Here is a 16,750-nt window from a genome sequence, read left to right as displayed (position 1 = left end):
TCCCCTAACTCAAAACCTGCTTCACCCCATCTAAGTTATTAGCAACTACATCCTTGTAGTTGCTCTGACCAAAACCGCCTCATGATCCTTGGTTCTTGTTTCTCTAGTACCCTTTAGTACTCTGTTTGCAAATTTTGTTGGTGAAACCCACCAACATCTTATAAGCAGTTTCACTACTACTACCTGGCCCACATCACATTACCTCTTTCCTGGATGATTACATTAGCCTGTCCCCCTGTTTGTGACTTTGCCGTGCTCAGCAATTCTCAGCAGCTAGAATGATACTCTCCTCCCTGCTCCCCCCACTACCCCTTTTTAAAACAAATAAAGTTCTAGACTAAAATTTTCCACTGACTTCCCTTTTTGCTCAGAGTTAAGCCAGCAATACTACCACTTCTGATTATCTCTCTATAGATAATTGAAAGATTATGGTGAATGTGTAGAGAGAGACCTTAAATTTTTGTACTGGAACACTTTGTGTCAGCTTTTCCCATTTCCTTAGGTATGAAATAGCTGAATTTAGTCTTGTTTCATATCTATATAATTGAAATATTAAAAAAATAATATCAGATAAAATAGATGAGATTGGGTATACATGGGTATCCTACCTTCCCTTCTCCCCCTGCCCCATTTATTCAGGTATAATTGACAGTTAGTGGATATTCATGTATAGGCTTCATAGCTGTAATTTGGTAAAGAAAACTACAGGTTAGTAATCTTTAGAAAAATAAATTGAATAAAACATTGAATAATTTGGGATAGATAGGCTAGAAGACAGTTTGTTAGTCTTGTCTTTTATTATTACATATGGATGATGATTTACCTTTAATATTTAACAACCTAATGTTAGTATGGTTTATTTCCTAACTATACAATGTGTTGCATGTGGAAACTGTTTTCTGATGTTTTTCCACTGAAACCTCTTATAAATATAGGGGATAGAAGAAAATGACTATACATAAAAATTGCATTCAATGAAACTGCCCTTCTAAAAGCCATGAACAGACATTAAGAGAATATCTAGATGATTGAAAATACTCAGTATCATTAGTCATCAGGGAAATGCAAATTAATATTATGATTAGGTACTACTACACACTTATAAATAGTTCTCATGCATTGATGGTGGGCATATGGTTCAACTCAACCAGCAGTATCTATCAAAGCTAAACATACACCTTTGATATGGTGCAGCAATTCCACTCCTAGGTCTATATCCAAGAGAAATGAGTGCATGTCCACCAAAAGACTTATACAGGAATATTTATAGCATAGTTACACTATATAACCCAAATGTGTATCAATAAGAAAACAGTATAATTGTTCAGTGAAAGACTACATAGCAGTAAAAAACAAAAACAAAAAACAACAACAAAAAAACATATTGACACATAAACAACATGGATAATTCTCACAGGCATGTTGAGTGACAAAAGCCAGGCACAAAAGAGCATATACTGTATAACGGTTATAACAGTTTTTATAAAATTTAAGATGAGCCAGAACTAATTGTGATAAAAAGTTAGGACAGGGGCACCTGGGTGGGTCAGCTGGCTAAGCCTCTGACTTCAGCTCAGGTCATGATCTCACATTCATGAGTTCGAGCCCTGTTTCGGGCTCTGTGCTGACGGCTCGGAGCCTGGAGCCTGCTTCTGATTCTGTGTCTCCCTCTCTCTCTCTGCCCCTCCCCTGCTCATGCTCTGTCTCTCTCTGTCTCAAAATAAATAAAAACATTAAAAAAAATAAAAAAAAAATTAGGACAATGGTGGGAATAGGTGAGGATTGTGAAAGGGAATTGCATGGGTAAGGCTTTTTGAGTGCTGGAAGTACTCTATATTTTGATCTAGGTAATGATTACATGGGGAGGGGGTGTGTGTGTATATGTATGTACAATCTAGCTGTATAACTGCTTATGCTTTAATAAAAAATTTTAAAAGCTGCCATTTTTAAGTAGCAGTGTTTTAAATAAACATCAGTTATATTGATGGTCTTCTGGAAGACTCTCTAATAGAAAATAACAGTCAACAGTACAGACAGTTCACATAGCTATTATTGTACATATTGAGGGCCCTACTCTGTATGCATGAATATTTAATTAGACATCTTAACTGTGTTTACTGTGATCTGAGCAAATTGATTTACCTAAGATATATTTGTAAGGTATATCACCCACTGATTATTAAAATTAGCTGACACAATCTGAAATTTCATAATCCTGTTTACCTGTTAGGATTTGTTTTTTACATACCAAATCCTAAAAATCTCAATGCATTATGAATTTAGTTTCTATAGTACTCAGAGCCAGAAGACTAAGTTTTGATTTGATACTAATTTTATTACAACTAATTATTTAAACAGTGTCGTTCTTTACCATTTGTTTTCTTGTCTAGCTTTGCATTTAGAATGGGTTTTTCCTTGAACAGTTATTTCTAAAAATTTATTATTGAAGAGGTGCTTGGTTGGCTCAGTCGGTTAAGCATCTGACTTCAGCTCAGGTCATGATCTCGTGGTCTGTGAGTTCAAGCCCCATGTCAGGCTTTGTGCTGACAGCTCAGAACCTGGAGCCCACTTCAGATTCTGTTTCTTCCCCTCTCCCTACCTCTCCCCCACTCTCTATTTCTCTGTCTCAAAAAATAAAAAATAAAAAACTTTTTTTTTTCAATTTTGTATTAAAGTATAGTTGACATACAGTATTAGTTTCAGGTGTCATTTAGGTTTCTTTTTAGTTAACTAATTAAAAAAAAATTTTTTTTAAGTTTATTTTGAGAGAGAGAGCACAAGTGGGGCAGTGAGAAGCAGAGAATCCCAAGCAGGTACAGAGCCTGATGTGGGGTTCAAACCCACAAAACTGTGAGATCATGACCTGTTGGTGCTCAACTGACTGAGCCACCCAGGTGTCCCTAGCCAACTAATTCTTAATGGTTTATAAATACCTCCCACAGTATTTTATTATGAAAAAGTTCAAGCATACAGAAAATATAACTTTTTCTCCTGGAGATTGTTATGAGTCAAATCTATGATTTTTTTCCTTCCATATTTAGAGCAAATTGTCCCTTCTAACATGTTCACCTTTAGGTCCTTAGTTTCTGGTTTTTGAAGTGGAAACTCCAGAGGTCTATTATAATAGTTTGTGTCTTCCCAGTAAAGACAGTGGGAATAAAGGAGGTAGAAAGTATTTATAATAAGGACTTACAAATCTCTAAGGGAAGAGCTTCTCACTTTAAAAAATGTTTTTGAGGTGCCTAGGCGGCTCAGTCAGTTGAGGATCTGACTCTTGATTGCAGCCCGGGTCGTGATTTCACGATTTGTGAGATTGAGCCCTGTGTTGGCTAACAGCACAGAGCAATAAGTATACAGATGTGTATTATTTTCTTTTTAATTTTTTTAATGTTTTTCTTTTATTTTGAGAGAGAGCGAGCAGAGAGCAAGCGGGGGAGGGTCAGATAGAGAGGGAGACACAAAATCTGAGCAGGCTCCAGGCTCTGAGCTGTCAGCACGGAGCCCGACGGGGCTCGAACCCACAAACTGTGAGATCACAACCTGAGCCGAAGTCGGATGCTCAAATGACTGAGCCCCCAGCCGCCCCAGAGTATTAAGTATATTCACATAGCTATGCTACCGGTCTCAAAGACTTTTTTTTTAAATAAGATTTTATTTCTTTTAGAGCAATCTTGGTTCACAGCAAAATTGAAAGAAAGGTATAGAAATTTCCCATATACTCCTTGCCCCCACACATGCATAGCCTCCCCCAATTAACATTCTCCATCAGAATGGTACATTTGTTACAGTTGATGAACCTACAGTGACATACCCCAATCATAGTTTATATTATGGTTCACAGTGTTTACCATTCTATGCGTTTGAACAAGTGTATGACATGTATCCATCATTGTGGTATACAGAGTATTTTCACTGCCCTAAAAATCCTTTATGCTTTGACTCTTCATCCTTCTACCATACCTGCTCCCCACCCTTTCATGTTTTGAAACTGAAACTCTGTACCTATTAAACACAAACCATTCCTCTCTTGCTTTTACTTTCTGTCTCTGTTAATTTGGCTTTTCTAGGTACCTCATGAATCATAGTATTTGTCTTTTTATTCATGTCTTCACTTATTAACATAACGTTATTAGGATTCATCATATTATAGTATGTATCTGATTTGTCTTTTTAAGGCTGAATAATATTCCATTGTGTGGAATTAATGGATGGATTGAAGGATGGATGGATGGATGGATGGATGGGTAGATAGATAGATAGATAGATACCACATTTTGTTCACTCGTGGGTTGATGGAAATGAGTTACTTCCACCTTCTGGCTATTGTGAGTAATACTTGTTATGAACATGGGTGTATAAATATCTAAGTCCCTAATTTGAATTATTTTGGGTCTGTATCTTGAGTGGAATTGTTAGATGGTAATTCTGTGTTAATTTTTTTTTTGAAGAATTGCTATAGTGTTTTCTGTAATGGTTGTTTCATTTTGTGTTCCCACCAACTGTGCCCAAGGGGTCCAGTGACTACATCTTCACCAGTAATTGTTACTTTTTTGTTTTGTTTTGTTTGATAGTAGCCATCGTATTGGGTGTGAGAGTAGTATCTCATTGTTTGATTTCCTTAACAATTAGTGATGTTAAGCATCTTTTCTTGTACGCATAAGCTATTTTTATATCTTGTATGGAGAAATGTTTGTTCAGGTCTTTATTTTTTAATAGAGTTTTTGTTGTTGAGTTAACAGAAGTTCTTTATATATTCTAGACATTAACCCTTTATCAGATACATGATTTGCAAATATTTCCCCTAATTCTGTGGGCTGCCTTTCACTCTATTGATTTATCCTTTGCACAGGTTTTTCTCTCTCTACAGTTTATTTTTATGTAGTTAGGCCAAAAGTTTATTTTTTTCTATTGTTCCTATCCAAGAAATCAGCTCCAATCATGAAGCTTTCCCCCTGTGTTTTCTTCTAAGAGTTGTATAGTTTTAGCTCTTATATTTAGGTCTTTGATCCATTTTGAATTAATTTTTATATATGGTGTAAAGCAAGAGCCCAAAGTCATGCTTTTGAAAGCTCATCAAGTTTTTTTTTTTTTAATGTTTGTTTATTTTTGAGAGAGAGTGAGAGAGAGAAAGCACACAAGAGTAGGGGAAGGGCAGAGAGCAAGGGAGACAGAGGATCTGAAGCAGGAAGCTCTTTGCTGACAGCAGAGAGCCCAGTGCGGGGCTCAAACTCAAGAACCATGAGATCAGACCTGAGCCGAAGTCTGATGTTTAACCAACCAAGACACCCAGGCGCCCCATAGCTCCTTAAGTTTTAAAGAAAAATGTTTAGTGCCTTGTTGAGATAAAAATATAAAACTACCTATGTAATGTAATAACATTTGCTGAGATTTGTGAGATTTATTTTTAAGTTTATTTATTTATTTTGAGAGAGAAAGAGCAAGGGAGGGGCCGGGGGGGGGGGAGGATTGCAGGTGGGCTCTATCTTATGAACTGTGAGAACATGACCTGAACTGAGATCAAGAATTGGATGCTTAACTGACTTAGCCACCCAGGTGCCCTATGGTTTAAAGGGATATTAGAGTAGCCAGCTTTTAACTTTATATATTTTGTTTCTCTGATAATTTGTTATTTTTGTCTCTCTTTTTTGGATGATGGAGGTGAACTTTATGCTGATACATCAGGGCAGCATTTGATGTTCATGTGCCTTTAAACATTCGCTTCAAAATTACCCAAATAGTGGGGCACGTGGGTGGCTCAGTCTGTTAAGTGTCCGACTTTGGATCAGATCATGATCTCACAGGTTCATGAGTTTGAGCCCCACATTCTCCTCTCTGCTGTCAGTGTGGAGCCCACTTTAGACCCTTTGTCTCCCACTCTCTGCCTTTTCCCACTTGCACACACGCACACTCTCAAAAATAAACATTAAAAAATTTAATTGCCCAAATAGAAAATGAAAGTTGTATATTTTTTTAAATATTTATTTTGAGAGAGAGTGTGTGAGCAGGAGAGGAAGGGAGAGAGAGAGAATCCCAAGCTTTCAGCACAGACCCTGATATGGGGCTTGATCTCACCATCTGTGAGATGATGACTTGAGCTGAAATTAAGAGTCGGACACTTAACTGATTAAACCACAGAGGTGCCCTGAAAGTAGCGTACTTCTAATTAAGAAAGGTTTCATCTTGTTACAGTGATAACAGAAGGACAAGAATGAACATTTAAGCACTAAATTTGGAATTTTATGCTTTGATTCCTGTCTTAAAAGAATATTATCCATTCTAAAGATGGCATACCTGTTGGTTGAAAGTAATTTTTGTAAGCCCTTAGGAAATATAGAATCTCATTTTGTTTTTTAATGTTTATATATTTTTGAGAGAGAGCATGTACAAGAGAGTGGGAGGCAGACAGAGGAGACCAAGGATCTGAAGCAAGCTTCTGCACTCAGCACAGAGCCCAGTGTGGGGCTCAAACTCAAAAACCATGAGATCAGGGCGCCTGGGTGGCTCAGTCAGTTAAGCCTCTGACTTCGGCTCAGGTCAGATCTCACGTTCGTGGGTTCGAGCCCCATGTCAGACTCTGTGCTGACAACTAGCTCAGAGCCTGGAGCCTACTTCCAGTTCTGTGTCTCCTTCTCTCTCTGCCCCTCCCCCTCTCATGCTCTGTCTCTCTCTGTATCAAAAATAAATAAAAACATTAAAAAAAAAAGAAAACCATGAGATCGTGACCTGGGCCAAAGTCAGATGCTTAACCAAAGAGCCACCCATGTCCCCCAAAATTTAGAACCTTAGTTTAGAAAAACAATCTCCATTTTTCCAGCGTTGTTTCAGAATTAGAAATTTCCATTACCTAACCCTATTTTAGTGGTTTAGAAGCTTTTAAAATCGTATTCTCTTTAATGCTATTTTAGCATTTCATCTAATTTTTGTGTTATAACCAATCTCTTCCTATTTTGGTAAGCTTCTCAGAAAAGAAAGTTGAGCAATAAAATTTTTTATTCTGGTAGCATTTTAGATGTTTCATTTGTGATGCAATTTTTCTCTAATATATAAAATACAGATCTACAGTTTGATATTGATTTCATTATATTGGTGTAGAGCAGCCTTCGTAATTAGCTCAAGCTGTAATTCCCTAAAGCAGTATTTCTCAAATATTAGGTTGCATCTGAATCACTTGGAGTGGGGTGCCTGAGTGGCTCAGTCAGGTGGGCAGCTGACTCTTGATTTTAGCTCAGGTCATGATCCCAGGGTTGTGAGATTGATCCCAAGGTTGTGAGATTGAGCTTGGGATGGTCTCTCTCCCTTCCTCTGCCCCTCTTTCCTGCTTGTGTACTTGCTCTCTCTATAAAATAAAACTTTGTAAATTAAAAACATTTTTAAGATGTTAATTTAAGAAAAAAAAAAACCACTTGGCGTACTTGTTAATCCACCCCGGTGTTTCTGATTCAGTAGGTCTGGGATGAGGCTGAGAATTTTCATTTCGTACAAGTTCCCCGGTTGATGTTGACACTACTGGTTGGTGAAACTAACTTTGTGGGATACAGTGCCTTAAGGCATCCATTGTTGGTTAAGGCCTCCATTATTAGTAATAAATTAACTTTTATTGTAATAGTCAAGGATGGTACCATCCTTGGGAAATTTGAGAAAATAGTCACTCAGTAATTTTCTCTGTTCCAGATTGGTTTAGAACGATGTAATTTGTATGGTTAAAATGGGTTTATAGTTTAATATTCCAGCATTTTATATATTTCACTATTGTTTATTATGTTTATGAATATTTTTATGATATCTGTTGATCAGACAGCTTTTTTAAACAGAAACACTAAGAATCCTTGTTAGGTAGATATTATTTTTTAGAGAAATATTTGCTTTTATAAATATATTTATATAAATATAAATATATTTAGAAGCATGAGTTAAATGGTGATATATTTTAGTAAACTTGCTCTATTTTAGAATGTTTTGGAATGCTTTTAGGCTTTCTTGAAAATAAGGGATATTTGCTTGATGGTATCTTACATGTTTTTGGAATGACATTGAAAGAAAGTTACACATGCTAGTTTATCACTTTAAGTTTATGTGTAGAGAAGTGGATAGAAAATTAAGTCCGTAGATAAAGCTGAGCAGACAATAAGAAAAGCAAGGCTAGTTCAGGATGCTCTGAATTGTCTTAAGTAATAGACTCATTCATTTATTGTAAAGAAGAAAAAATACAGTTGGCAGATAATATAAATTTCTATAGTTATATGATTAAGGTAAAATCTAGATTATTTTTATCTCCAGTTTTTATATTTTATTCAGGAAACATCCATTTGCCATGCAGTGTGTTCTTAATTGGAATATTTTCCTGTTTGAATTTTAGGGCAGCAGCAATGACTCTCCGCACGGTATTATTGTCATTGCAAGCCCTTTTGGCAGCTGCAGAACCAGATGATCCACAAGACGCAGTAGTAGCAAATCAGGTAAGGTAGCTACTTTTGTAAGACCTTTTTATACTTAACCTATAATTCTCTACTACCATAGTGGTTTGCAGTGTTAACACATGAGCATAGTTCCATTGGTACTAAACTTGGAAATGGTTTTCTTTCTTGTGATGAGAGTATTTTTTCAGATGTAATAGTGAAAACTTAATTTACTGATTTTCAACATGCTAATTTAATTGGATATGTGATAGATGCTTTTTTAAAAAAAAACATTAACGGAAATGTTCAAACATACAGTGTCAAAAGAATTACACAGTGAACACCCATAGTTCTACCTACATCTGGATTCTGTGATTTATTGTACATGCTTTACCATGTGTGTATCCATCTCTCTGTCCTTCCATTTAGTGGTGATCTCTCCCTGATGATTATTATAACCGGCTCTTGCTATAGCTGAAGTAGCATGGTAAATGTTACCAAGGATCTTAGGAGAGGACAGCAAATTACAAGTGAATAATGTTTATTGGAATACAGCCACACTCATTTGTTTACTTCCCAGCCACAAGTGGCAGTGTTGAATAGTTGCAACAAAGACAGTATGGTCTGAAAATTGAAATAATTATCTGGTTCTTAGAGAAAGTTTGCCAACCTCTGCTCTAAGCCTTTAGGATTTACTGAGCCTTTTCCTCATCTAGAAATTTTTTTCTTCTCTTGAGATACTACTCTCTTTTCATCTTGGTAGTTGTAGTTGTTCCTTGTTAGTTCCTACAGTTATTTCTCTTTTTCCTCCCTCTTAAATACAGTTCCTTGGCTTTGACACTGTTCCTTTTACTTTCCATTATATATGGTCACTTGGATGATCATATCCATACTGATATGATCACGTATAAGTTGAAAAAATGTTTAGGCTTTGACCTCTCTGAGCCCATGAGCCTATTCAGAACTGTATAGCTCTATATGAATGTTTCACTGATACCTCAGCACAATATTCCCAAAACTTAACCTAGAATCTTAAATCCTGTGAACTTTCCATCCTTATATGATATGATCATCAATTTAAATGGCCACATCACAGACTTGGAATTGTCTCTGCCTCCTTTTCTTTTGTTGATTCCATTCCCAGTATCTCTCTCACCCATACTTCTGATTTGCCTTAGTTCCCATTTTTAAAATTCCTCAATTCTGCTGCTCTTATACCAGCCCCTTCCTCGGCCTCTTCCTTCCCCCATCTTCTACAATGATACCAGTTAGTTGTGTAAAGTACAAATCTTACTTTACTACTAAAAACCTATTGAGAGCTCTGCTATTATCTACTTGATAAATTCAGATTCTTTAGTTTGCAGCTTTTCCATGATTTGAATTATCTACAAACCCAGTTTCATCTCATCTAAATTCTTACTTTTCCTTGGATTCCTGCTTTTTCAAGATGGCATTCATTTGTACTGGTGGTTTCGCCTAATTTGTCATGTTTCCTCTGCCTGAGGAAAGTTTCCCCTTAGTGAAAGCTGTTCCTTTCCCTTGAAAAGCTGTTCACTCCTTGTTTTACGTATATATTTGTTAATATGTTCTGTTGTTTGTCTCAGAGTGCTTAGAATTAGGGTTTTATGTGCTACATATATACACTGTTCATTCACTCTAGGTAGTCAGAACCATAGCTTGAATCTCAGCTTTGTTTTCCTGTGGAGATCTGAGCCTCATTGGCCGAAGTTGGACTGAGTGCTTTCTTCTTGTTTCTAAAACAGTTCAATAATTTGACTTATTTTCTTATTAAGAATTAACAAGGTAGAAACTAGATTTATCATTTCAATATACAGTAGAAGCTCATCAGTCTTAAAATATTCAATACATAGGAAATACTTTTAAAAAATACTGTGAACTGAATAGTTATTTTGAATGTATTCTTTTCTTGTTAAGTAATGTTGGTCTCAGAGTATTTGAGAATAAATTTATCTTTTTCCAATGAGATTGGGAAGTATTACCTTTTAAAAGTACTGTATGGGGGCGCCTAGGTGGCTCAGTCAGTTGAGTGTCCACCTTCAGCTCAGGTCTTGATCTCACGGTTCGGGGGTTTGAGCCCCACGTTGGGCTCTGTGCTGCCATCTAGCTCAGAGCATGGAGCCTGCTTCGGATTCTGTCTCCCTCTCTCTCTGACCCTCCCCTGCTCTCATATCTCTTTCTGTCTATCAGAAATAAATAAAAAACATTTAAAAAATTAAAAAGTACTGTATGATACTTTTAAAAGATAAGTTCATAAACCTCTCAAAACATGCATATCAGGGTGCTTGGCTGGCTTGTTCAGTGGAACATGTGACTCTTGATCTCAGGATTGTAAATTGAAGCCCTAGGTTGGGGGTAGAGATTACTTAAAAATACAATTTTTCCCCTTTTAAGTGTTTCCATCCCCAACATGGGGCTCGAACTCATGACCCCATGATCAAGAGTTGCATACTCTCCAACTGACCCAACCAGGTGCCCCCAAAATAAAATCTTAAAAAAAAAAAAAAAAAAAAAAACCAGACTTTGTACATGGCATTTCTTTAAATCACTGTATGCTATTATAGTTCTAACAGCAAAGTCTGGTTGTATTCTATCCTGAGCTGTGGTTAGTACAAAGGTCAGTCAGTCACATTAGTGAATGTTCACTCAGTTTTAGAAGTAAATAATTCTATTGAGTTTTATAGTGTTTGGCACTATGCAGTGTTTAGAAATATCTCTGTACCTCACTTCACTTATTAGTATTAGTTTTCTGTTACATATGTTTATTGAAATTGAAGATTAAAATTGATAAATATAATTGGTCTTTTTCTTTGTCAACACTTGTGAATCCCAGCTTCAGGTTAAACTTTGTTTTCTTGAGTGACCTACTTTTGTTGTTTACTTCAACAAAAAATTGAATCAACAAAAGAGAAATTTTTTTAAGTCTATTTATATTGAAAGAGAAAGCACGGGCGCATGAGCAGGGGAGGGGCAGAAAGAATGCCAAGAAGGCTCTGCTCTCTCAGCACAGAGCCCAGTGCAGAGCTCAAACTCACCAACTGTGAGATCATAAGAGTCTGCCACTTAACCTGCTGAGCCAACTAGGCCCCCCTAAATCAATCACATTTTAAACATAAAGTACTTTTATTTAGAAAAAGCAAGTTCATTGGGCGCCTCTCTCTGCCCCTCCCCGACTCATAACACACGCTTTCTTTCTCTCTCAAAATAAATAAACATTTTTTAAACAGTGGGGCACTTGGGTGATTCAGTTGGTTAAGCGTCCAGCTTCAGCTCTGGTCATGATCTGGAAGTTCGTGGGTTCACGCTCTCCACATTGGGCTTACACTGGCAGTGCAGAGCTTGCTTGGGATTCTCTCTTTGCCCTTCCCCCATTTACACATGCGCGCGCTCGCCTGCACTCTCTCTCAAAGTAAATAAGCTTTTAAAAAAAATGAAAAAGCAAGTCCTTAGGCAGTTAAGTATTGAATACTACACTAAGTTGTCATGTCATTTGATTTTTTTTTCTCCATATAGTACAAACAAAATCCTGAAATGTTCAAACAGACAGCTCGACTTTGGGCACATGTGTATGCTGGAGCACCAGTTTCTAGTCCAGAGTACACCAAAAAAATAGAAAACCTATGTGCTATGGGCTTTGATAGGGTAAGTATAAAAGCATTCTTATTTTGATATATTTGCTGATTGACTTAAAATTATTGATGCAAATCCTTGGCTGACAAAAGTGTTTAAAAGATACTCTACATATAGTTTTGATAAACTTTTTTCTGTTATTACAGTCAGTGATTTTTCTTTTGCTAATCCTAGTCATTGGTTTAGGAGCTTTTTGTGCACTACAAATGCCAGGAAACTTTAAAAAAAAAAGAAAAAGAAAAAGAAAGAAAAGAAAAAAAACAAGGTGTGATTTCTCAATGTAAAGATAGTACATGATTCAGTATTTTAAAAATATTTTCTTGAGTTTGATTTTTTGTGTGTGTGTCCCCTTTTCTTCTCTACAGAATGCAGTAATAGTGGCCTTGTCTTCAAAATCATGGGATGTAGAGACTGCAACAGAATTGCTTCTGAGTAACTGAGGCATAGAGAAAGAGCTGCTGATATAGTCAAGCTTGCCCTTTCTTGAGGAGCATCAACATCTGTTATTTTTAGGATTCCGCATAGATTTCTTTTAAACTGGCATTCTTGCCTAATGATGTTATCTAGGCACCATTGGAGACTGAAAAAAAAAAATCCCTGCTCTGTAAATAAAGCTAATTAAACGTCTGTGTAAATTTAAAAAGGGGAAATACTTTAATTTTTTTCTTAATAGTGTAAAAATTCTTTGAGCTAAGCTGAAACCATGGAAAAAACATGCTACTTTAGTGTTTAGCAGTGTACCAAGACTAGCAAGAGTTTGCTTCAGGATTTTGTTGAATAATTAAGATAATATTTTGAGTGTGTCAGGGCCATTCAAATTGTTGGTGTTGCATCACAGCTACCTTAACTGTTTTTAACATGGATCCTCTGTGCCTGTGAATTTACTTGCATGCTTGTACTTGACTTCTTAGGATGGGTAGCTGAAAAGACCACCATTTTAAGCATTTGAGAATTCTTAAATATGAGATTTATCCAGAATTGAAGATGGTGACCTGTTCAGAGCCTTTTTGTCCTTGTCCACAGACTGGGACAACATATCTATTTTTTCCCCTCTTAGCACACACAGCTAGTATTCTGATGGTAAATTTCTCTGTATTTGTTGGGGAAATATGCCGAGGGGCATTACCCCTTGCTCCATTTTTAGGTCGTCCATTTGGAATGTTTTGTTACAATTCTTCACTCTTAAAACTTTCCTATGTGAGTAGTAACGTAAAAATGGAGTTGCCAATTTTGTTCCTCTTGAAGAAGCAGCAAATATTTGATGTTGTAGTATTCCCAAGATTTATTGAAAGAACCTTAGTTTTTCAGTGAATTTGACATCTTTCTAGTTTAAAACTGATGAAATTTTCTTTGAGATCTTCCAAGGATGAAATCAACTATTTGCAGTTTTGTAGCCTAATTTTGGCTTTATGGAGATTGCTTTATCAGGTACTTTAAAAATCACTCTTGCTTGCATTTGCCCCTATTGACACATGAAAGCTGTGTGGTGTTTTACTGTACATACTTCAGATACACATAGGAATAGAAGTGTGTTATAAATCTAGCTTTCTTTATGATGTTTCTGATAATATGACAATTGAAAACTTTACCTTTTCTTGTACATAGTCAGACTTTCTATTCGTATTAAAGTTACATTTCATTCTAAGTTCAAAAGTTTGAAAATTATTAGTTTTGCAAGCTCAAACACTAATGTGACCATTTTATGAAGACTGAAATGGACTTATGCAGTCAGTTCTATACATAGAAATACAGTTCTTATTAAATTTTCAGGACCAATGCAAAATAACAAAAAATGTAATGGAATGAGAATGAATTAAAGTAAGGCTGTATACTGAAAGTCATATTATAAAAGGTTTGCTTTCTTCAAGTGTTATTTATCCTAAATTATAATCGTTAAGTGTTTGCAAAATAATTTTGAACCATAAATTCAGCATAATTTCATTTGACTTCTCAATAATCTTAGAAGCAATAAAAGAACCATTATTAAATATATTGTAATGTTAAATATGTGAAGGTTCTTCCAAAAATTTGTAAGGTTTTCCTAATTAATAGTAAGCTCTTGTAGTTGATATTATTGCATACTAAACACAAGTTGGTATGTTTTTTTCCCCTATGTGTTTGCTTAAGTATAAATTTCTTTATACAATCACCTCCTTTTATTGTTATAGTTTAGTTACTTTCTAAAGATGCCAAAGGAAATAAGATTTTTCTTTATTTATTTTAAAAGGCTTAAACCTTGTACTTTATATTTTGAAGTAAGGGCGGGATTGTGTGAAAATGTGAACAGTTCTACTGTTGGTTAGATTTAATTTTTTTTTTTTTAGTGGAGGGTGGCTTGGTAATACTTGGATTATTTTAAATATCAATACATCTACCCAATTTACTGTTTGCCTGTATTATCAGGGTATATTTAATTCTCCTGTGGTTAGACAAAAGAGAACGAACTCAGAGGTTATCAAGGTCAAGCATTACATACTTAGCTCTTGGAGGCAGCTATACCTTTATACCTTGCCTTTGATTTTTATGCTCATTAACCCTATAGGTAATCTACTCCTCTAACTATTCAGTGCCCAGGAAATTGAAAAGTACAATATTTGGTATGAGAGGTTCTCTGTAATGCATTTTTCATTTCAAAAATTTATTTACCTCGTTTACATTAAATGTGATAGTCCCTCTTTCAGATGCATTTCTCACTGCTCCCCCCCCCTTTTTTTTTTAACTTCTCTACAGCTAGTTGTATTTCCCCAAACATAGAAATTAAGACAGTTGCTTTTCTTCCTTTGGTCTTACATGTTTGGGAAAAGGATACTAAAAGTGCAGGTCTAGGGAAAAGGTAGAAGTTATTTTTATAATTCTCAATTTTTTGTGATTTGTCTGTTGTAAAGGCCTCAAAAATTATGGTTTTATATATATATATATTCTTGTACATAGTCAAGAATATTTATATATATATATATATATATAAAACAGTATCTCATTTAGGGCAGGCAGATATGCTAGAGGTCACTGATACTTCAGTAGGCTTTTATTATAATTAGGTCTATTTCCTGGGATGTGCCCAACTTTTAAAAGGACAAATACTTTATAGTACTTCACTACAGATTACTGAATGAATGAATGAATGAATAGCAATTTGTCACCCAAATAAGTATACAGTAGATGGTTTTTAAATATTTAAGGAACTTTGTACTAAATTAGATTCTGAGTTGGCTCCCTTTGAGAGCCAATATTTGGAATTGACTGGTTTACTCAAACACAGAACACATTCAAGTATATATATATTTGGATCCTGAGTGATTTGCTTTTGAGAAGAGTAATCTATGAAATTAAAGTAAGACTGACTTTTTCTTTTTTGGAAGTATTTCACATTTGATTGTTGGTGGCACTTAAAACTATGCAAAAATAATTTTTTAAAGTATCTCTAAGAAACAATTGGCATTTAAAGTGGATATTGCTTATTTTATGCACTACAGAATGCAGCATATTGTGTTACTATTTAGGCTACTTATTAATAAGTTTATTGATGTGAAAAAGATCTTGGCTATAAGCGTATGCCTGATTTGAGCTTTTAAAACTCTACAGTAGGGGTATGATTATGTTTCCACAATACAAGAAATTACAGGAATACAATAAAGCATTTTTGTTTTAAAGATTTAAGGTGGATTCGGGCAGGGAAGGGTTGGAGCCAGGTATACTTTCTTGTACATAGATGGAATCAATGTTTGGATATGACAAAGGAAGCTGTCTGTTTACAGTTAATTTTATTTCATGGACTTTTACAAAATGATGTATTAATCACTTTTTCTAGTTCAAGGAATTTCAATTCCAGGGTACAAACCATTAATTTAAAAAATTTACATTTCCATTCCTGTATTACCAGTTTAAAATAAATGATTAACATCAGCTATTTGCTATCACTGGGGAAGAAGGCAACTTGAAGTATTTACTGATAAATGGCCTTTTTCTCAAATGTTACTTTTCTGCAGTGTCTAACACATAATGTCACATGTTCTGTTTGCACTGTTGCAATAGGGATCAAAAATCTTGCGGCAGAGGGATAGGGGAATGTTAGTATCTCCCTTGTCCTGTTTGTTCTGTTACTACTTTATTGGACTGATCTACCCTCATAAACCTGTTATCACCTAAATGTAAGTCGTGAATGTGTCACCTTTTGCTTGGTTATTTCAACCATGCTGCTGTATATAATCAGGTGTGGCACAGTTTATCAGTTTGGTTCTAGGGGGTGAGTGAATACAAATCATTGCACTGTGCTGTTAAGCTATTCTTGTGTGCTTGCTGTTACCTACTTTTTACAGGCATCATAATAAAAGCTAGACTATTTCTTTGGGGGGAAAGAGACTTATTTAATGTAATTTAAAGACTTTTCCAATAGAAAATGAAATACTATTGAAAATAATATCTATTTTTTAGCTTTCAGCAATTGATGGTGCTTTGTTGTGGTGTCTGCTGGAAGTCTACTGCCATTATAGGGATTCTCATTAACCTCACTGAGAAAGAACCTTGCTTGTTAGTTTCTCTAGATCTCTATTCTAAACAATCTGTTAGTGATGATAAATTCTGTAGGAGGGTCTATTCTGAGCCATTAACTTCCTGTAAGGGGAAAATGGGTGGGTTAACCAGAAAGACCATTGAAACAGGGTGGGCTGTGGGTGGAGGGTTGGGTATTTGTCTTGAGAATTAAAAGC

At 35.6% G+C, this 16,750-nt stretch overlaps 1 protein-coding gene across 4 annotated transcripts in view; it reads left to right on the top strand.

Moving 5' to 3' along the window:
- UBE2K (ubiquitin conjugating enzyme E2 K) overlaps nt 1-16,387 on the top strand; it is a 72,940-nt gene extending 56,553 nt beyond the window's left edge. For 3 of the 4 annotated variants that reach the window (XM_029947088.1, XM_029947098.1, XM_029947106.1), the window contains 3 exons: nt 8,357-8,456; nt 11,928-12,056; nt 12,410-16,387. In XM_029947088.1, coding sequence (XP_029802948.1) covers nt 8,357-8,456; nt 11,928-12,056; nt 12,410-12,484 — 304 coding nt within the window. In that variant the 3' untranslated portion in view covers nt 12,485-16,387. Of the gene's footprint in view, nt 1-7,443; nt 7,510-8,356; nt 8,457-11,927; nt 12,057-12,409 lie in introns of those variants that run through there. The other variant, XM_029947116.1, reaches the window with a different exon arrangement.
- Nucleotides 16,388-16,750: the final 363 nt, after the last annotated feature.

This window comes from Suricata suricatta, chromosome 1 (assembly GCF_006229205.1).
Source record: "Suricata suricatta isolate VVHF042 chromosome 1, meerkat_22Aug2017_6uvM2_HiC, whole genome shotgun sequence".
Lineage (NCBI taxonomy): Eukaryota > Metazoa > Chordata > Mammalia > Carnivora > Herpestidae > Suricata > Suricata suricatta.
This window is presented reverse-complemented; position numbering and strand designations above follow the sequence as displayed.